This window comes from Epinephelus moara, chromosome 7 (genome assembly GCF_006386435.1).
Source record: "Epinephelus moara isolate mb chromosome 7, YSFRI_EMoa_1.0, whole genome shotgun sequence".
Classification (NCBI taxonomy): domain Eukaryota; kingdom Metazoa; phylum Chordata; class Actinopteri; order Perciformes; family Serranidae; genus Epinephelus; species Epinephelus moara.
The window spans coordinates 17,602,369-17,623,846 of record NC_065512.1 but is presented as its reverse complement, the minus strand read 5'-3'; the positions used below and the strand labels follow the sequence as shown (position 1 = coordinate 17,623,846).

The following is a 21,478-nucleotide window of genomic DNA, read 5'->3' as shown; positions in this document are numbered from 1 at the left end:
CTGACTTTTACAAACGTAACAGTAAACTGAAGTAGTGTTTCCTCAAAAACAGAAAACATTTATTTGTAGCCCCAACACATATACATTACCCCTGCTGCTAAAATACTTAAGGTGTGAGTTGTAATTCAAATGCTGAATATATTTGTGTCAGGCTTCATGATAGATGTGAGCTACTGTTTCAAGTACAAACTCCATAAACTCATCACTGAAACTTCATCACCCTCTGCTGCTGACAGTCTGCATGTAAGAGCAACAAACCCCAGTTTCTAACATCCACCAGTTCAACACAGCTTAAAATCATACTCTGAAAGTTTGTCAGAAAACCTTCAGACTAAAAAGGTGCCAAAAATGCACCACATTCATCTCAGTCTATTCTTGTTATGGCCTCAAACTTCTAAGGGTCTCATGACAGATTATTTTTGCTTATCAACACTGGCCTGCCAGTGTGTATGACACAGGATCGACCGATTACACGAGGACAGAGAGGAAAACACAGAGGGAAGATCTGGATTTAAAGTTGAGTCTCAGATTAAGCTTTACTATGACAATGAACTCTTCAGGATGATATCCTTTTTCCTAACGAGAGCTTTCAACATGTGATGGCAGTAAAAGTATGGTTGAAATAATCAATCACATAAGCAGGTTGCTGCAAGTTAGTTAAAACATTAGATATCTGCACAGCTTTGATGTAATAATAAATATGCTCTTGCTTCAACATTGACTTAAAAAATTACAAATCACACATATGATGGTTAATCAAATTTTTTTTATTAACAACCACAAACTGAGTCAGATTTAGCGTTTTCCACCGACGCGGGGAGCGCTGATCTTCATGGGCTTAGCGATCTTGGGTTTCTGTGCTGTCTTGGCAGACGTCTACAGGGAGGACAAAAACATTAAGTTCAGTTACATATTACCGTAATACACAGTTGAAGCAGGCAATAAAGTTAGTCATTAATCCAGTGAACACTGAGGAGCAGGCAGCTTAAAGCCAAACACAGTGCACAGTGTGCAATTTTTATTCTTTTAACCTTGTCACAACATAAGCTTTTTGTTTCCTAGGACAAAAATGGTACTCTGAATTTTAATATTCACAACATGTGTGCAATATAGTCTCCCAGCTTTAATATTAGTGACAGGATTTAACTATATACACTTCCACTCCTGTAAGACTTGAGATCTTACCTTTGCACTTGGAGCAGCGGGCTTCTTGGCTGCCTGCTTCGCCTTCTTGGCCTCCTTGGCAGCTCTGAGAGGAAACAGAGAAACAATCAGCCAAACTAAACAAGTAGCAGAGATTAATATGGATAAAATACTCAGTCATCTTGTATAATCTTATGTGACAAAAAATATCTGGAGGGGAAAAAGACAACTGAGAAAGAGTTAATGGATAAAATAACCACACAGTAATGAGCCTGCAGCTGATAAATGAAGTATCTGTCAAATCAATGCAGGTACATCACCACGTTGATGCAAAAGGTTTTTTAGAGGTTTATTTGACCCATAAAGTAGTCCTGCTCTTTGATTTGCACATATGACGTAATACACCTACCGATATTTAAGGATTATGTACCTCGGTATAAAAAGGTACAGTTAATAATTGACTTGGGCTGAATCATGGTATTAAAATATACCAGGGTCTTTATAAAATCCTGACAAGATTTTCGAAACCCTTCTCCTAGACACACGGATATGCTGTATTCGGGTGATTTATAACACACAACCACAGTCTTTACTAGTGGAACAGGCATCTGGGCTGAGAAAGATGGCGACTGCTAGTGGTGGGGATAACAGGACCGAAAGCCAGTCAGCGATGGCCAAGCAAGACCACAAGGAAAAACAGCATATTTTCACATATAGCACATTAAATTAAGGGTTCATCTGACCAAACCAGAGCTGGTGATTGCTGGAACAACGGAAAGACAAACGAAAATGATTTTGGTGAGTGCCCCAACATTTATTATTTCTCCTAAAATTTCCACTTGTATCTATCGGGGTCCTACTAGGAACAACATTTAGTCCTACCAATTTTTTCTAGACTGTCCCCGTTACTAAGTCGACCGCAGTCAGCAGGTCTTTTTTCCCCACCCCTGCAGTAATTTTTTCAACATTCATGGTAGTGGCCGTATGTTCTTGGGCCCCAGAATTGCCTGGTGGCAAGTCTGAACCTGTAGACTATGTAGATGTGTCTTCATTTTATTCACCACCCATTTTAAATAGTGATTGATGACAGTCAAGTTTTCAAATGCTGCAACCCACATTAACATATTGGTCGAGACTAAAATGAACCCAAGTGATGTTTTTCTGAATCCGATTTAATTACTGAAAAAAGGCGTTGCAAGATTGGATTCTTTACAGGGCCAACTGTGGTGCGTGAAAATTAGACTCAAATTCCAAAACTTCTACAAGCATAATATCTTTGCTGCTGAAACTACAGCACCTCAATGTTTGAGTTAATTGGCCTGATTCAAGAGAAACCAAGAAACTGAGTAACTACATGACAGTATGGTTTGTGTCCTCACCTGATGGCCTGCTCCCTCTGGGCCTTGCGGACCTCGGGCTTCTGGTTCCTCTTGGCCATGATCTCAGCCAGGGAGGCCCCAGTGATGGCCCTCTGGAATTTCACTGCGCGGCGGGTACGCTTCTTTGTCACCTCTTCCTGTTAAGAAACACATCAGAGAGACCTTAGGTTATTTGTAGCTCAGTATTAACAAAATACTCTACAGACCCATATCAGTGTCATGTCAACACATCCCTGACTCTGTTCACTGAATCACAAAAAACGATTAAGAGTATCCAACGTAACAGCAGCTTACACTGTTTCTCTTCTGGTTTAAGTCACATGAAAAACACTACAGGTGTTGAATCAATAATGCTGCCACATGACAGATGAAAATAAGAACAGGGAACTATAAAATTAAGAACTTGTTGAATGGAACCTTCCAAAGATACTAACTGCAGTCCAAAGCTCTGTGGCTATAGGGGGACTCTAAACTTTACAAAGGTCACAAACCTTTGTTTTAACTACATTTTTCCAGGAATTACCAAAGCAAAATACAAGCAGAGTGTAGAGAGCGTCTCTTATTAAGGTCTAAGCATGTGCCAAACATACATGAAACATTTTGGTATATTATGGTGAGCACTCTTCCTCTTAAAACTATCAGTGTCAATGGATTTCAAACATTTTTTAAATGCCAACACTAACCAGAGTAAAACCAGACTACGCCTGACAGTATCATTTAAATGCTTAAAAGTGTGAGCTGTGACAGAATCAAACTGCACGTAATACAGTTACAGGTGAAAAGTAGTGAGGCATGTAGGAGAGTTTGGAGGCTGGCCAATGGTAAAAGGTCAACAAAGACGTCAAAGACCAGTACTATGATCTCCTGTTGCTCTATGGCTGCAGGTGTGGAGTGAGCACTGCTGCCCGGTCTGCAAAACACAGTCAGGCAACAGCACGTAACACAGATTAAGACCATGCACACCGTCCACCCGCAGCCAAATCAATGTGTATAAATGAGTGGGAACTCGACTTGTATTCAACAACCTTAAAAAAACAAAACAATTCCCTGTGTATTACCCTTTATATTAGCAGTGCTTTTACACACTCATAAAATTCCTACAACAAATGCAATCGATTTGATAAACACTATCATGTTAGTTTGCCATTTTTAGTGCTGTAATAAGCAACATCATTATAAGCACACAGTGCAAAAAAGAAGCCCAGATGCCAAATTAGTAAATCGGCCGAACTTCAGCACCAGACAATCAACAAATATTACTGAATGCAGGTATTGGCTGCTTTATCACACAGTATAATAATAATAATAATAACAATAAAGACTTGAAGCCATATAAATGTGAAATCAACCATCCAGTCTCTCTTGTATTTTGCTTCTTTTATATTGCTGCTATTATACAGTTTGCTTATTATATTACTCTTTGTTTTGTGCAGTTTACTTATTACACCGACCTGTGTTTCTTTTTATTGATACACTTATATATTGCTTTGTGTTCTGCATTCACTATCCCGCTGCTGCTGAGGGACAACTAAAGGATTATCTTATGTGTAAATTTCAATTTACACAGACATCACCTAGTTACTATAAACACAGACAAATACAGCCTGCTACTTACAGACTGGCCCTTCTTGTGCTTGCGTCTGTACAGCACAGTCCAGTTGATCTGTCTGGGGTTTCTCTTGGCCAGGAAGGCAGACTCGCACTTGGCGTTCAGAAACTGGAACACCTGATGAAGACAGACAATCACATCCTTAAATAAGTAATTTGCAAATCTCTATCTAATTGACTCTCACACGCTTACTCTATAATGTGCAGTACATTGTGACATTAGACAACTTTTGCACCATTACTGACAGCTGTATTTTGTCATCTACAAAATGTGTAGCGTGAGATTATTAGTACAAAGTAATGCAGATGCCATTTACAACTTCTATTGTTGCATTGTGGGAATTTGGGAGCACTTTAGTACATAAGTAAGAGTTCAGACCTTTATACACTAAATAGGGAGTGATTTTAAGCACAGCCATGTGGACTGGGAAAAGCAAACATTTAACTAATGGTTGAGCTTGGATTTATTGTAGTTTTCTTCACATACCATTGAAGTTAGCCATAAGGAGACTAGTGTATGCCCCTCTGACACAATTTACACATCAAGCTAGCTAATTAAAACACTATAACATTTTTAAAACATTCCCAAGCTCTTCAGTGGCTCTGTACGAACACAACACAGCAGTCCAATGCAGTAGTGTTGCTTAAATGCCACGTACTAACAGAAGTAACAGCTAACACAGTATTTTGTTCTGCAGTCTGCTTGACAGTTTATGCTAGCAGCTAATGCTAGCAGGTTTCATAGCATTCAACGGCGCCGGCTGGGCCTGGGTCAAAGACCGTTGTTTATGTCATACACATTCACATTAAGCGACAAAATACAACGAATACATGAGATTCAATGCGGTAAATTGTACTTCACGTCTCTACAGACAGAGCAGATGTGAGCCGGTGTCGGGTGGAGCGGTTACCTTTCCGTCTATCCTGGCGTATCGGCGGCCATGGCCGGGGTAAATTTTATACCCGCTGAAACTGCACAACTCGACCCTGAAAACGACAAATACAAGGCATCACATAAAGAAAAGGGTATACATTTACTCTCTGTGTCCATAGCATCGTTAGATAGTTTGTTTAAGTCTTAAGATGGCTTTTGATACTATTCTGTACACTCACTTCATGATGGCTACGAGAGGGCACAAAACCGGAAAGAAAGATGACGGATGCGGAAACGGACTTAGGAGACCACAAAGCGAAATTTAAGAACTAATAAAGACTAAATATTTTTTCGGTCAGTTGACGTGCTTTTGATACTTCACATGTGAAATACAAATATAAATTATTTTTGCTGTTGTAAAAATAGTTTACTCAAATTAATATTTGGCCAATCACTACAAGGTTTACGTCACAATCTGACGGTTGCCTAGGAAGCGTAACAGCAAGCGGACAGGCAGTACTTTATGGTGTAATAATTCTCATAAAGAGTTGAACTAAGCAAATTAAAAATGAAGTTAGAGAATAATTACCGTCAGTGCGAGATATTTTCGTCATTAACCACACTTAGCTAGCTTATTCTTTCTTTTCTTAAACCTAGCAGGCGGTAGGAAACGATGAAAATTGTAGTCTTTTCACGCCGCAAAGACGCCGTTCCATAATGAGCGAGGCAGCGTGTATGAACTACATTTCCCAGAACCTCGTTGGGTAAAACCGTTTGACAAGCGGCAGACGCGTCTTGCCTTTCACATCACAGTCTGCAGCTAGTAGAGCTGTTAGCTAAAGGTGTTGCTTAAGGCGACAGGATGGGTGTATCGGATTTACAAGTCGATACAAATGCAGGTAAGTGGTCTCCACGGTTGTTTTGGTCAAATAGGCAAAGATAGTTCATTTTTATTTAGCGGTAGCTGTTGTGAGTGTTTATTACTTGCTAGCTAAACGTTAGCTAGCTGCATCACCTCTATAGTACTGACGTTAGCTAACTAACGTTAAGTCTCAAAGGATGCAGATAAAACCTCCCGTGTCGATGCTTTAACTTAATGCTAGACTTAATAATTGTCTTGTATCAAATTGTAGCAAAACTTTATATTAGACCAACTCATTTTGTGTTGTGTTAATGTTCTGCATTCTGTGTAGGTAATGTTAGCTAGTGTAAGAATTCGATACTTGATATGACTCAGGTATTTTCTTTTGTTATTTAGATGTGATTACACAGAGGTAGCTCTGTCTACTGCACAAAATTGATTGTTCGCTCCTTTTCCTGTTACTCTGGTGATTTAGTGTTACACTGTAATGTAGTTGGAAGATTTGCAGAGACATATTAAAACAAAATAAATGGCTGAGATATCCTATCTTTTAGTCCCTATATCAGTCAAGCTTTAAAAACGCAGTATCTTCCAATTCCCATAATGCAGCTAAGTAGCATCATTTATTAGTCTAGTCAGTGCCCTTATATTAACTCCATGCACCCAGTTGATAACAGGGTTTCTGTAAATTATTTAACTTCTCAAGAAGCCCTGACCGCTGCAAACTGACCTTTTATGTCTAAAATTAGTGTGTCTATCTGCCCTCCAGCTTACTGCAGCTGTGTACTGTGTGTATGCGTAACTGCTTTAGGTTCCTGTGTGTAATATGGCCTTGGTGATTAGCAAAATGATAGTAGTTGTGTTGTTCTAGTCTGTTGAATCTCCTCTTCCTTTGCTCCTTCAAGGTCCTGTGGTGGATCTTTCAGCCTGCGGTATGCAAAAGCTGGACCCTAATTTCGTCTGCTCTGAGGACACTCACACTCTCATCCTGGACCGTAACCACATAATGAAGCTGGACCATCTGGAAAGGAGCCCAGGCCTTCAGCAGGTAGTTTTACTGCTTTTATTTAAAGGTATAATTTGGTGCCTAAATACTTTACTTAACATTTTCTTGATTTCAATCTTTATTTTTTTTCTCCTTAGTTATCTGTAGCAAGTAACCGTCTGGTGAGAATGATGGGCGTGTCTCGGTTAACCCAGTTGACCGTCCTCAATCTTCCCAATAACAGTATCGGTTACATTGAGGGGCTCAGGGATCTGCCACACCTCAAATGGCTCAATTTGTCCGGGAACAATATTAAGGTGAGGACAGAAGAGATTCAAATAAAATCATATCTCATTCATCTTGTTGCATATGTGAAACCATAAGTTTCAGCCCGTGTCTTAATATGTTTACTAACTGTACATGCTTTTACACAGGTTATTGAGCAACTCAACAACTGTGTTTCCCTTCAACACTTGGATCTGTCTGACAATAACATTTCTACCATTGGTGATTTGACTAAACTGGTGGCACTGAAGGTGAGCGCTGGAGCCTCTGAGGTCAAAAGAGAGTCTAAACCAAAATATAACAATTTAATAATGTACAGTTATTATCGCAGTTGTCTTTTGTGTATCTTTGATGAGTATTATGTCAATTTCACAGACACTGTTACTCCATGGAAACAGCATTACAACACTCCGCACTGTTCCCGCTCACCTACCTGCCCATTTATCCATTCTCTCCCTGGCAGAAAATGAGATAAGAGATCTTAATGAAGTAATTATCTCTTCCCTTACTTGTTACAGCAGCACTGATCTCCATTTATATTATACAGAGGCTAATTATCATTGACCTGTTTTACTTGTATTACTCCATAGGCATCATACCTGGCACCTCTCCATGAGCTGGAGCAGCTGTCCATTATGAGCAACCCTTGTGTTATGGCAACCCCCTCATTGCCAAGTTTTGATTATCGGCCGTATGTCATGAGTTGGTGTCTGAGCCTAAAGGTCCTGGATGGCTACGTGGTGTCACAGAAAGAAGGGTGCGTACATTCCTGTGCTGTTAGTTTGCTTGTTAAGATTCATGCAGGGATACTATCCAAATGTTTGAATCTCTATTTACTGTGTATTATTGTCACAATGACAGTCTGAAAGCAGAGTGGCTCTACAGTCAGGGAAAAGGACGTTCATATCGACCAGGTCAGCATGTTCAGCTGGTTCAGTACCTTGCCACTGTGTGCCCTCTGTCGTCATCACCAGCCCTGGAAACGGCAGAAGACGCTAAATTGGAGAAGATCCTCAGTAAGCAGAGGTATGAATCTGAATTCAGCAGTAATGCTACACAACAAACAACACGCAAACTTACTACATGTTTGCAATGACTTTTTGTCTCTCAGGTTTCACCAAAAGCAGCTGTTAGAGGAGACCCGAGGAGGCTGTCCTAGTCCTCCTCGTCCAACTCAGCTAGATGTGGAGAGGCACAGTCCTACACACCCAGTCCCACAGGAGGGAGCCAGAGAGGTGAAGCACACAAGTGCACCTGCACCAGCAGCTGCTCCATCAGTGCGGGAGACAGGTAAGACCGTTTCTTTGTCTCTCTGTGGGGCGTTCCCGGAGCATTTGTTTTTATTGTTTCTCTTTACAGGTAGTTGTGATGTAGAGCTTTATATTTCAAGATGATAACTGTTTGGTGTGTCCTTTTTTGTACAGAACCAGTCGTGCAGTTTAACACCTGGGTGAGCTGTGATTCTTCCCACCCGTCACTGACGGTAGTTCGCAGCCCGAGGCCCCGAGAGGAGCACATCTATTTAGAGGATGTGCAGACCGACGAGGAGAAACTAAGTGGCAGCATGCTTTCTTCAGAATCCACGTTCCTCCCCTTCACATCCGACCTGGAGCCCCACACCACCCACTCTGACAGTGAGGATGAGACAGAGACATTTGAACCTGACTCCCTGGCTCCGAAGCGGCCAGCACAGCCCAAAAAGCACAACGCAAACAAGACGCATCATTCACCCTCATCAGATAAGCAAGTGAAGGGTCTTGAAGAGGAAGTTATTTCTGGTGCAGCTCCGACACCTGGAGCAGTGGGCATCAAAGTTAGCACACCACAAAATGATCTGCAAACAACCTTCGACTTTGGTAAAGCAGAGATGAGAGACGCCCCCAAGCAGGAAGAAGTTGATACATGTGCCAGTAAATCAAGTTTGATGGAGGCAGACAGGGCAGCGGTTAAAATACAGTCATGGTGGAGGGGACAGCACACACGGTGTTGTCACCCCATGGCCAGAGAGGTACGCAGTGAGATCCGCCTGCGCAGGATGCAAGACCATATCCTCTTCTTGTCTGAAAAGTTGGACAGGTAACTGACTGATCTTCAGCACTGATGATTTTCTATTTTATTCATGATATTAAAATGGTTGCACTTCAATAGATATCACATATGGTTGTGCTAAAATTTTCAAAGATTAATAATGGTTAAAAATGGGATTTGTTTGCAGGGTGCAGCAGCAGTATGAAGAAGAGAGGTTACAAAGGCTGGTTCAGGAGGAAGCTGTAAAGTTTCTGTGGAAACAGGTCAGTGATTAAGATTGTCATTTATCATTGCAATCCATCCAGTGGTAGTTGAGGTATTTCAGTCTGGACCAAGTGATGGGCTGACAGACTAATCAACCGACAGATAAACATGCTGACTTACTAAAATAATGGCCTTTAAATTTCTGTTAATAGCTTTGCAGTGTTTCACACAGCTGCCTCGTTACACTTTTCCTGTGTTCTCCTTGTAGCTCCAGTCTATGCAGCAGTGGAAGCAGTCCGTGGAGCAGCAGCTGGCCAGCATTAGCCAAGCTGTCCCTCCGGCTCAGATCTCAGCTCCTGGACTATGTGTAGTCACCCCGCCTGTTGCATCCAGCACGACGAACCCACCCAACACAGACGCCTCGTTCCCAGACTCTGGCTTCCAGTCAACAAGCGATCAGCAGGCAGCGCAGGAAGACAGCTTCCTGAGCAGTGGGACAGCAGACTCTCTAAAGACGGTGCGAGCACTGAGCCCTGTTCGTAGCGGCTTCGCAGGCAGCGCTGACGGTGTGGACAGTGCAGACTGCAGCCTGCTGGAGCAGTACCTTTCCTCTGTACAGCAGAGGGAGGAGGAGGCTGAGGAGGCGGTCAGTGATAGAACAGAAACACCACAGCCCTCCTCACCAGTATCACCCAGCAAAACAGCACAGTCCATCCCTAACTCCACCCCACAGAAGGCAGCAGACAACCAAGCAGAAGTGCAAAGAACGAACGACACCACTCCCGGCCCTGTCTGAGAGCCTACACATAATACACACCTGTGCAGAACTACTGAGTGTGTGTACATTTGCACTGACTGTAAGATAGAGATGCGTTGCTCCCTCCTGAGACTGTCTGACAAAAGCACTCATCTCAAACTGACCCAGATCTCAAATGGCAGTGTGCTTAGTTTCTGTTCATCAAGACTGATCCCAGGACAGGCTTGACAGCAACACCTTACTGTGAATGTAACTCACGTTTTTTATACTTCACTACTTGATTCTGTTATTTAACATTTTCCTATCTGTGTAAAGACAATAACTGTGGTGTAGCATCATAACATATTAGTAACTTTAAAGCAATTACTTCACAATAGGTTGCTACCTCTACTGATCAAAAGACCAAGCACGGTATATCCTATTCTCTTTATCAATATCTCCTGCATTAAACACATGATAAACTACAGTTAATCAGATTAGCAGTTGATGTGTTAAACGTAGTGCACTTGTAACCACGGATATATTCTACACATGAAACAATAACCACACTATTTATTAGCACATACTGTGTTAACAGCTGAACTGTTTTATTAACTTAAGCTCACTCATCTAAGAATGTTGTAGCACCTTTATCTTAAAAAATGTAAATAAACCTGTTTTGTTATTTGGTTTCGTATTATGTTCAAATGATGGTTTGTATTTTTTATTTATTTCATAATATTTAATTTAATCAGGTAGTTTAATTGAGGAAAAGATCTATTTTTCAAGAGAGACTTGAGAACAAGAAACCCTCAAAAGAACACAATCAGCAAAACAGAAACAACACAACAAACAGGAAGTGAAGAAAAAACATTTACAAGTATCATAAAAACATCAGTTAATAAAGCTTTAATAAAGCTAAATGGAATGTAAGACTCTAGTTTGAGGCCAGTTTGTAGTTCATTTCATCTTAAAAGGTGCATAGGAATGTCAAAGGTTGAACAGTCCCTGGATCTTGTACTTTAGTTACTAGATTTAAATGAGAGAAGAGGCTGGTCATTTCCGTCCTGACCAGTCAAACATCCTCCTATAAAGAAGGTATTAATCACCAGAAATAGAGTAACTACAAATTGTAGTGGTGGAGCATTTTGGTAGGTGGCCTGATTGATACTCATGAGTTGAAGAAGTGTTCAAATAGTTTCTCAGTAATGACAGTTTGGTCAGAAACATGCACACCAGTAGCCTGCTGGAGGTCCTTTTGTAGGGCTCTGGCAGCGCTCCTCCTGTTCCTCCTCACACAAAGGAGCAGATACCGGTCCTTCTGCTGGGTTGATGTCCTTCTACGGCATTGAGACTGTGCTGGATGACACAGCAAACCTTCTTCCACCCACACGTATGGATGTACCATCCTGGAGGAGCTGGACTACCTGTGCAACCTGACTGGGCTGCAGGTACCAGTAGTGACAAGGACACTAGCAGAACACACAACTAGAGAAGAATCAGTCGGTAAGGATAAGGAGGGAGCAACTGTCTGTGGCCACCACATGTAAAACCATTCCCTATTTTGGGTCTTGTTTTTGCCCCTCCACTGCACCTGTTTGCACTTTCATTTGCACCAAAGCAGCTGAACTGATTCACAATCACTTGTGCTTCCTAAATGGACATATTGATATCTCTGAAGTTTAACTGACTTGGTGTTATACTGTGATGATTAAGAACAAGACTCAAATAAAATGTCTATGTACAAGAGTGTTTGTGACTTGTAAAGCATATAAATACTGTATGGATATAAAGTTACATGTACTGGATGATTATGTACAGTCATATGTAGGCTACAAATACCACATTGTATATAGGGTGCAGCTTGCAGGATGTTATTACTTTTAAATATTAGAATTCTTACTTTTTACATGTTACAGCTTTTATACACTCAAGTTGTATATTATTGACCAGCAGAGGACGCTGCACCTTCAACCACCCATAAACCCACCGCCCACCGGGTCCTGTTTTCCTCCCATCATGATCACTGGCACCTCTCAATAACCAGGACACTCCTCCAGTCTACTACACCGCCTCCGATGTGGCAGCCAAGCCGCCTCTGTGTCGTCTCCTCCGGGCAGCCGTTAGCTTCATCAACCTGCGGTCCGACATCATGCTAATCCGTCGACGTAATGTGTGAGTAACGTTATGGGGCTGCATCACCGGTGTTAACGTTAGCTAACAAAGGGACGGTGTTTTAAATGGTAATAGACATGTTTGTTGTAATTTCTATGTATGTTTTAAATATTAATAACCGTCCGTTTCTTTGTCGTCACCGTTCATGTGATATGTTAATGTAAACATCGGACCGTTAGTGATGAATCTCAAGATGGAAGATTGGACTAAGGAGGAGTGTTTACTGTCATCAGAGCTATTTTTAAAAGCAACGTAATGACTATAAGACAGTCAGTATGTCTGTTAACATAATGAATATGCGTCGATAACATTTAGGTTAAACAGCAGGCTCAATAACCTTGATTTAAAGTAGTGTTTGTGCATATGTAGGGTTTAAACTGCAACGGCTAGTCGATTAACTGATAGGTTGAATGACAGGAAATTATTTGCAACAATTTTGATAGATTAAGTTGTTGTTTTTTGGGGGGGAAAATGTCCATAAATCATAAATATTTGCTGTTTAAAAGATCAAATGTAGGTTTTTGACTCTGGGTCAAAAACCAGAATATCAATATTAATTTGGGCTTCAGGGAATGTGATCCATTTTTCACTGTTTTCTGGCATCTTGTAGCCCAAATGATAGATTAATGGAATGCAGACGAGTAATTATGATATCCTCCTGAGACCTGAGCTTTTGTTTGGCACACATTTTTAATTTCTCCAAGCTATGTGGCATCAGTAGGATGTGATAACTACTTGAACTAAATGATGTCCTCATATGGAGACATGCGGTTTATTTTTAATACTTACAAGTGTGTACTAAAGTATAAAACTGTTTATTTCAGTGCCCTAACACTGTTCCTTTCAATGGCTGTGCAAAAACTTAACTGTGTTGTTGTATTTTGTAACTCCGTACAAATTTTCCCTGCTCCATACTCCAAGCTAGGAATGTCTTTTTTGTCTGTAAGAACAATCAGTCACACCTCATTGGCCTGTGTAATATGCTGCCATAATAAAGCTCCAATGTCCTCTAACAAATACTTCCTAATTAACAGCGTCTCCGATTGTTACTGTTCCAAAACTGGTCAGATTGGTTTAGCATAAATAAACAAGTTTCAATCATAAAATGCCTTCAGGTTTTGCACCTTGTCCACTTTTGTGACGGGGTCGGCTGCAGACTGACTTGGCAGAGATGGCTACCATCTTGTTTTAACATGGATTAGTGTATCAGTGTATTGTGCTCATAGTACCACTAGCGAAAAAAAGTGTCCACGAACGAGGACAACAGGTCTAAGATAAGCAGAATTAATTAAATGGTGCAGCAAAGCCTAAATGTGGTGTCCCCAATATTCAAATGCTCAAAGTCCCCCAGAGGCTGTTGTCCCACTGTAAAATGTTAGTATATGAAAGTGTATATAAAACAAAATGTCATAAAGAATTCATTATGTGCTTTTTCCTGTACAGGCCGTCCATCATATGCAGGTTCCCTAAAATGGCACTCTAAAATACTCAGTTTAGCTGTTAAGTTTCCAAAAATTTCCTTTGGGAGGAATTACCCCAGACCTTGTTTGATGGTTGGGTAACAGAAAATGTAGATTGTGTTACTTAGGTGACACAAAGGAATCCCTGTGACCACCCTTTCTTTTGGCACCACATGTGCCCTAATTTCTCTTGTTCATTTTCATTTCCCTTACACCTTTTGAGCAGTTCTTACAGTCAGCACTTGGTCGGAAATGGACACCTAATCTACTTTTCTCACGATCAGATAATCTCCAGACTTGCACAGGCTCGCACTTGAGGACATAAGTCTCTCCAGTGGCATAATGGGCCCCATTGCACGCTAGTGACTAGTTATAAGGCGCGCAAACACACACCACTGCCAACTGGTTATGAAAAAGCCAAACGAATTTAATCGAGGGAGTTCTGCTACTTTTTCTTCTGGGTCATTTTTCTCTTGTTCTTTCTTACTGCTGCTTTCATGTTTGAAACCTGAACTAGTCACCGTATCATCGTCTTTTCACATGATCAAATAGAGACTAGACATTTGGCAACATGATCAACATACATGTTAACCAGCAATCATCATTGCTTACCTGTATATGGCAAGAAAATAAGGAATTATTCATGTAATTTTATCATGACAGAGTTGGGTTTGCAAATGACTCCATTTTTGAGTTCTTCTTTGAACACAGGTGTATTTCCAAGGTGGCAATCTGAATCATCACCACCCCATGGGCCCCAGTGCACTGCCAGCAGGCATAACAAGGCCATGACGGTCTTTCTTCACTGCTGTGGCGTATATATCATAGGTTACTCAAAGGGGTTTTGAACTATTCTCCTCTACAATATGAAAGCAAAAAGATACTGGCTACCAGGGTGCAGTGTAATAGAAACAGAGGCTGAACACAAGTGCACCACTGAATTTAGAATTGAGAGGTAATGAGACTAAAATGGAGCTGACATCAGGCACAGTGGGTGTTACAGGAACAATCACATTAATTGCTTGAAGGTATTGCATGAAGCACTGGAGCTAAAGCACCCTGTTCAAGAAGAGAACCACTGATGGCTTAATGTTTTTTACCACTTCCTGCATCAACATCTGTGGTTGGTTTTCAAGTTACTGTTTGTGGAGGAAGTGAGTGATTCTTACACATTACGACCGCTAACTTTGGAGGTGGTGAATGAAGCAATAAGAATGAGGTAACACGGGTCTGGTTCCAGGAGGACTCAGTGCTGGAGTGGTAGAGTAGTTATAGGCTGTGTGTGTCTGTATCTGTGTCCGGGTGTCATGGCAGTCTCTTCACCAAGACAGTGATAGAAAGGAGTTGGTGATGGAAAACAGTTCTTTTTGCTCGTCAGTCAGAGTCCATTACCAAAACACATGCGAGTGGGCGAAGGTAAGGAAGAGAGGAAATAGTGTGGTTATGTACTGCAAGAGAGAGAGTGCAACAAAATTGCTTTTAACGAGGAAGACAAATGATTGAACAGGCCACCAGGATACAGCTGATTTCTGCAGGAGCAAGTGATCAGGAAGCTGTAAATATTTGTGCTTCTGTCTGTAACTTGCCGTGCTTCCTCAAATGTGCGAGTGTGTGTCTGACCTGCGGCTGTGGGGAGTGCAGTATCGTATTTTAGGTCGGGAACATGGACTAAACCACCAAGCTGTGTGTAGAGGAGGTAAAACCACTAGTTCCCTCTCAACCAGATACAACAGAAAAATGCTGCTCACACAATGCATCAGTATTAACAACACACTATAATTTCATGTATAATTACAATCATGATGATACTGATGTCATTTTTCTTAAAGGGACAGTTCATTCCAAAATTAGAAATACATATTTTTCCTCTTACCTGTAGTGCTATTTATCAGTCTGGATTGTTGGTGTAAGTTGCTGAGCGTTGGAGATATCAGCCGTACACATACATTTGAAAAACTCAACAACAGTTTGTCTTAAAAGAAATCATGACCTGGTCACTCAAGATAATCCACAGACCTTGCTGTGAGCAGTTTCATGTGGGAACTATTTTCTTTGTACCGAACTACACCCACCATCTCGATCACCATGCAGGGGGAAGTGTCTTCTGCTAGTTCACGTAGCACCACTGAGCTAGCTGAGGTTTTACATTAATTAGTTAATATTTACATCTCTTGAGCACAAGCCTCTCGTCCAGGATTAGATGCATGCTTCCTTCTGCGTGGTGATTCATTTTGCGGGTGTAGTTTGAAAGAAAATTGTTCCTGCATGAAACTGTTCACAAGGTCAACTGGGTCATGATTTCTAGAAAGAGACAATGCTGTTGAGTTTTTCAAATATGTTTTGAGCACCACAAACTGAGTGCCATCTAGTTCCATTGTATTAAAAAGAAGGCAGACATCTCTACGGCCGATTTCTCCAACACTCGGCAACTCACACCAAAATAATCTAGACTGATAATAGCACTACGAATACAAGGAATAATATGTATTTCTTGCATAGGGGTGAACTGTCCCTTTAAATAAATTTGGATGCTATACATTTACACTCGTGAAACAACATCACCCTCATGTCCAAACTAACAATAAATTCCTTTTCTAAAGATGGACATTTGCAGTCTCTGCATACAACTGAATATCAATTATAAAAAATACAACCTCTTTTAACCAGAAAAGAGGGCAAAACTACACAAAAACTACAAAAAATTACTAACGATAACTAAAAAGAGCCGTGGAAAATGCAGCCTTTGCAACTTTAACGGCAGAATAAAGCATGATCATGACAGACAACACAGAGATGTAAAGACAGTATGATTTTTGTGCTTCTTTATAAACAGTTGTCTGTTTGTGCCTCCTTCTCGTTGACAGAGTTCATTCGCCAGGATCGGTTGCTGATGACGAAATGATGCCATCATCGCAGATGTGACAGATTAGAGTGACACAGGGCCTGATCATGGGAGACAGAAGAAGGTCACCATGTGCCGAAATCTGTCCAAATATGCACTCATCTTTCTCTTCCTAGCCCTGTCTGGCCTCATCTTCCTGCTGCGCAACATCCACACTGTGGAGGTGAGCAGAAAACTGGGCTACACGTGGGAGTCCTCAGTTAACTTGAAGGGGAATGGATGGACGATCATTTACCCTTTTATCTTTTAACGGCATTTTATTGATCTTTTTAATAACACTGAAGCTCATGGGGGCAGTTAAAGCACAGAACCTCAACAGTATTTTGCTCCTTTATACATTTGTATCTGCCAGTCATAGGTTGATGTTCATTTCTCATGCAGCACCTTTTAAATCTCCCTTTCTCTTCAGAACTGGAACTGCCACACCGTCTCAGCCCTCTACCAGCTCCAGAGCAGGATCCAGTCATCCTTCGTCCCAGAGAATCTCCCCACTTACCATCACAACCGCACCTTCTGTGCCCATCTGGGCCAGAAACCCTCCCCTGAAGATGAGCTGGAAGAGCGCTACCTTTTGGACTCTATTGCCTGGCCTGGGCCTCCGCCTCGCTCTGCGCCAACCTCCCTGCGCCAGACGAGCGACCCCATCCACAGCCTGTTCGCCATCCTTCCCACTAAGGGAGGAAGGGAGTGGCATTTGGGCGACCAGCTGGAGGTACTCGTCCAAATGCATGACTTCCAGGGGCGCCCCAAACGCTACGGTGGGGATTTCCTTTTGGCCAGACTGCACTCCCCGGAGGTTGGAGCAGGTGTAGCAGGTAAAGTGCTGGACCACAGGAATGGATTTTACTCCGCTATGTTCCCGCTCCTCTGGGAGGGGACGGCACATGTTGAGATAACATTGGTGCACTCGAGCGAGGCTGTTGCTGTGCTGCGACGGCTGAGGGAGGAACGGCCTGATAGAGTGTTTTTTAAGAGCCTGTTTCGCCTGGGCTTCCTGTCTGAAACTACTGTGTGCAACATGTGCCTCCCCCCTGACCAGCAGCCTCTGTGCAACTACACAGACCTTTACACAGGAGAGCCCTGGTACTGCTACAAGCCGAAGATGCTCAGCTGTGACACCAGAATCAACCACGCCAAAGGAGGCTATCTGAAACACCTCATCACCAACAAAGAAGCATTGCTCTTCCAGAGGTTTGTAGGGAAACATTTCATAATATGACATACATTATATTTGTGTCCGGTGTGTAAGATTCATGGGGATTTAGTGGTACTTAGTGGTGAGGATTGCAGATTGCAGCCAGCTTAAACTTCTTCTGGTTAGAGTTCCTTCAGTGGTCTTTGTTCAGGAGGTTTTACAGAGAGCTGAATTATCTGCAGAGGTCTCCTCATCTCCAAAAACAAAAGGACAAGGTAATTAAAACCAGTAAAAACACTGGATTTTTCCTACCCTGTTTACTGACATTCTTCAAATCGAGCAGTCATTATTTTTCTCTGTCAGTCACTGTGCAGTGTTCTTCAGGGGATGTTTTGGTCCCAACTTGTAGCTTAGAGTGAGCGCTCCTCACTGTTACGCTCCTCTGTGGTACAGGCAGTTGCAGACCTAGACCCAGGGTGAGTCTGTGTGAGATGGAGGCAGCTTCCCAGAGGAGGGGGGGCTCTGAGATAACATTATCTTCTGCCTTGTGGTTCGAAGTGCTGGATTTACAGCTCACAGCAACGATACTGCCTCTGACGTACTTTTAATAACTAGTGCCGGCCAAAAATGTTGCACCTTTACGATCCATCGTCGGTGTAGTTAGCACGCATTAGCTCTGAGGGCTAACTGTCACCCTGAAATCCGATTTGACTGTCAGTCAGGTACAAAAAAGCGGAAAGTGTTAAGACTGTTGGTTTGGGTCTTTTTTCATGGGGTTTGTTCACAGTAACAAAAATATAGAATATGACCAGATTCAACCTTTGACAGTGTTTTAACACTAAATTCTGTTTCTTTTATCGTAGTGGTGTAAACATTAAAGTTCACATACACGCTTCAGGACCCGACAGAATCATCGTGCTGCCTCCCAGGAAAGGTACAGTATACCTGCAGAGAAACTTTTGTGCGTCATGTTACATGATTTGATTTATTCCATTAATTTAATTTTGTCTGCAACATTTCTCGCTTTGTATCAGATAAAGTAGAGGTAGAAAACAGCAGTATAAAACCAGAACCTATTAAGCTAGAACCATCTGGATATTACTACGAGGACACATGGAGGCCATTAAATGGCGTTACAATGCGCCAGTTCAATGAATCATCTGCCACCACTCAGTGTTTGAAGAACAAGGTGATCAACATGTATGGAGACTCGACCGTCAGGCAGTGGTTTGAGTACCTCATTGCTTTAGTACCAGGTGAGTGATGCCTTTTTGTCTCATCTTTATCTTTACACTCTGCCTTGTGTATCTTTCCCACTGCAAATTCCATTCATTTCACTTTCCCCAGGTTTAAAGGAGTTCAACCTGCACAGTCCTAAAAACGTCGGGCCTTTCATGGCGGTGGACAGCACCCATAATATTCTCTTGAAGTACCGCTGCCATGGCCCACCCATCCGCTTCTCCACTGTCATGTCCAGAGAGCTGCGGTACATTTCAAATGAGCTGGACAACCTCTCTGGGGGTCCTAACACCGTCGTCGTCCTCAGCATCTGGGCCCATTTCAGCACCTTTCCTGTGGAGGTGTACATACGGCGGCTCCGTCACATTAGACGCTCGCTGGTGCAGCTTCTGGACCGAGCGCCTGGGACGATCGTTGTGATCCGCTCGGGCAACCTCCAAGCCCTGGACCAAGAGGTGAGCCTGTACAACAGCGACTGGTACTCCCTACAGCTCGATATGGTGCTGCGGTCCATGTTTAAAGGACTGAACGTGCTGCTGGTGGACGCCTGGCAAATGAGTTCAGCTCACCACCTTCCTCACGCCCTCCATCCTCCTCAAGTCATTGTCAAGAACATGATAGACATGCTTTTGTCTTACGTTTGCCCAGAAAAGACAAAGAGCAAAGACAACTGATGTAGAGGAACAGTGACGATAATGGATCTTGTTGAAGGACACTGAGATTAATGTGTCAATTCGCCAACCGGTTCTTCAGCTCACGACAGTAAGGCTTCTTTTTAGCGCTCTTCAAAGCTACACACCCTTTAAATACTGAGAGACTTCTAATGTAGGACTGATCTCTGTTTACTTGCCTGTTAAATTTAATTATCAATCCAACAAAACTAAATTTATTCTGGAAAAAGTCAAAGACTTTGGCACGGTGTTACGCCCCACCCTTGGGCGGCCCTATGGGCTGAACAAAGCTCCACCACTGACCCAAAATACCCACATCCTTTAAATCAAATCCATGGGAGTTATTAACAAAAATCCTGCAAAGAGGACAGTAAAATCCCAGGCTGAGAGGCAGCAGGACCAGCAGTCCTCATGCCAGAGGCCTCTCTCCTCTGCTGCTGGCACAGAAGCTCTTAAGCACCTCCTCCCTATGCCAGATGCAGTGCACCTCATTAGGCAATGCAGCACACCTGGGCAGATCTGCAATAGAGGGAAAGGGGACAGCAGCACAGAACACACATAGCCACAACACCCCCACCCTTAAAACAATGAATAAATAGGTTGTCACACTGTCGCTCAGTCACACACAAGTACTGAGGCAGTTAAAGCTTAACACAGAACGACTGTAACAAACCATAGTTCAGTGACAAATACTATTTATTCATTGAAATTAAGTGTACTTAACAATAAGGAAATGAGTGCTCCTTACAGAGGCTTTATGCTAAAGGTAAACACAGATCAAAAGCACTCAGAAAAACACCTCGGTAACTCTGAGTATGTAGATTAATCTAGTTTGCGCTCAAATCTGAAACAATGATGCTCAGTTTCCCCAACACTACATGCAAGCATCTCTTCAATACAAAGCAAATGGTGTAATTAAGTCACAACAGATTGGGACTGCTGCTGACAGAAGGTGTCAACTTGGGTCAAATTTGGATCAAACAAGATCTTATTATACAAAGGGCCAACTAAGTCAACCAGCCAAATCAATGGATGACACCATGTGGTCTCCAGCCACATACACAAGTTACTGTAATGGATGTAGGAAACCAGCAACACAAATGGACCTGATGAATTGGGAAGCCACACCCACCACTACAAGATCTAATGATCTGTGGGGTGACTACATCCCAAACTCAAAAAAGGTCACAACTAATTTGCTACAACAAATACCCAACAGCAGTAACACACAAGTGACCACACCAAATAGTGGAAAATCACAAAATGGTCACGATGTAGTTAACCACTACACAGATGTTGCGAACTTACACCTAAAGCGGGATTCATACTTGTGCGTCAGCTCTGTGCAGAGCCTTATGCCATAGCCTACGCACGTGGCCTACACTGTTGTGAGCATTTGTACTTGTACAGTGGTGTGTCTGTGTCACTCTGCAGTTACACCTCCATAACACTAGTCAGCGGCATAGCTTCTGTGAAGTGCTGTAGAGTTTAGTTGATTCAAAACACACATTAGATATGGCTTAATAGCTACAGCTTCAAAAACAAGTACACAAATCAGCTTCAATATAACCTGCAGCATTCACAGACAAAACATTTGTCTCTTGCTGGACACATTTTCCCCACAAATATAACATGCTAATGTTTTTAGCACAAGCCTATGGCATTTTACATTGTATGAATTAGCCTAGCGACAAGTGGAGATTTCCTCTACTCACATGAAGCCAGGATAATCATACACAACTTAAAATGCTATTTTGTGGAGGCTTTACTGTCTTCACAAGTTATTGTTTAT

The 21,478-nt window shown here is 42.2% G+C and overlaps 3 protein-coding genes and 1 non-coding gene across 6 annotated transcripts; 2 read left to right on the top strand and 2 right to left on the bottom strand.

Moving 5' to 3' along the window:
- Positions 1 to 746: 746 nt before the first annotated feature.
- On the bottom strand, positions 747 to 5,317 carry rpl24 (ribosomal protein L24). The gene is made up of 6 exons (XM_050049259.1): positions 5,244 to 5,317; positions 5,042 to 5,117; positions 4,138 to 4,248; positions 2,523 to 2,659; positions 1,186 to 1,249; positions 747 to 876 (listed from the first exon to the last, which is right to left on the bottom strand). The coding sequence occupies exons 1-6, from the start codon at positions 5,246 to 5,248 to the stop codon at positions 796 to 798; spliced, it is 474 nt and encodes a 157-aa protein (XP_049905216.1). The 5' UTR covers positions 5,249 to 5,317; the 3' UTR covers positions 747 to 795.
- On the bottom strand, positions 3,313 to 3,493 carry LOC126393641 (small nucleolar RNA SNORA23). The gene has a single exon (XR_007570286.1). It is a non-coding gene; the product is annotated as a small nucleolar RNA SNORA23 (small nucleolar RNA).
- Positions 5,318 to 5,582: 265 nt separating the features above from the next.
- On the top strand, positions 5,583 to 11,798 carry cep97 (centrosomal protein 97). The gene is made up of 11 exons (XM_050049670.1): positions 5,583 to 5,903; positions 6,772 to 6,914; positions 7,010 to 7,168; positions 7,286 to 7,387; positions 7,512 to 7,625; positions 7,727 to 7,893; positions 7,998 to 8,162; positions 8,248 to 8,426; positions 8,561 to 9,212; positions 9,352 to 9,427; positions 9,637 to 11,798. Exons 1-11 carry the CDS (start codon positions 5,867 to 5,869, stop codon positions 10,162 to 10,164), a joined length of 2,322 nt encoding a protein of 773 aa, XP_049905627.1. The 5' UTR covers positions 5,583 to 5,866; the 3' UTR covers positions 10,165 to 11,798.
- Positions 11,799 to 12,128: 330 nt separating this feature from the next.
- Positions 12,129 to 21,478, top strand: nxpe3 (neurexophilin and PC-esterase domain family, member 3). Of its 3 annotated transcripts, none has more exons than XM_050048742.1 (6): positions 12,129 to 12,279; positions 16,604 to 16,804; positions 17,051 to 17,832; positions 18,640 to 18,710; positions 18,811 to 19,032; positions 19,124 to 21,478. In XM_050048742.1, the coding sequence occupies exons 2-6, from the start codon at positions 16,712 to 16,714 to the stop codon at positions 19,687 to 19,689; spliced, it is 1,734 nt and encodes a 577-aa protein (XP_049904699.1). In that variant the 5' UTR covers positions 12,129 to 12,279; positions 16,604 to 16,711; the 3' UTR covers positions 19,690 to 21,478. The 3 variants fall into 3 exon arrangements, with proteins under 3 accessions (XP_049904699.1, XP_049904700.1, XP_049904701.1); XM_050048743.1 differs by lacking the exon at positions 12,129 to 12,279 and adding an exon at positions 15,011 to 15,155; XM_050048744.1 differs by lacking the exon at positions 12,129 to 12,279 and adding an exon at positions 15,220 to 15,435.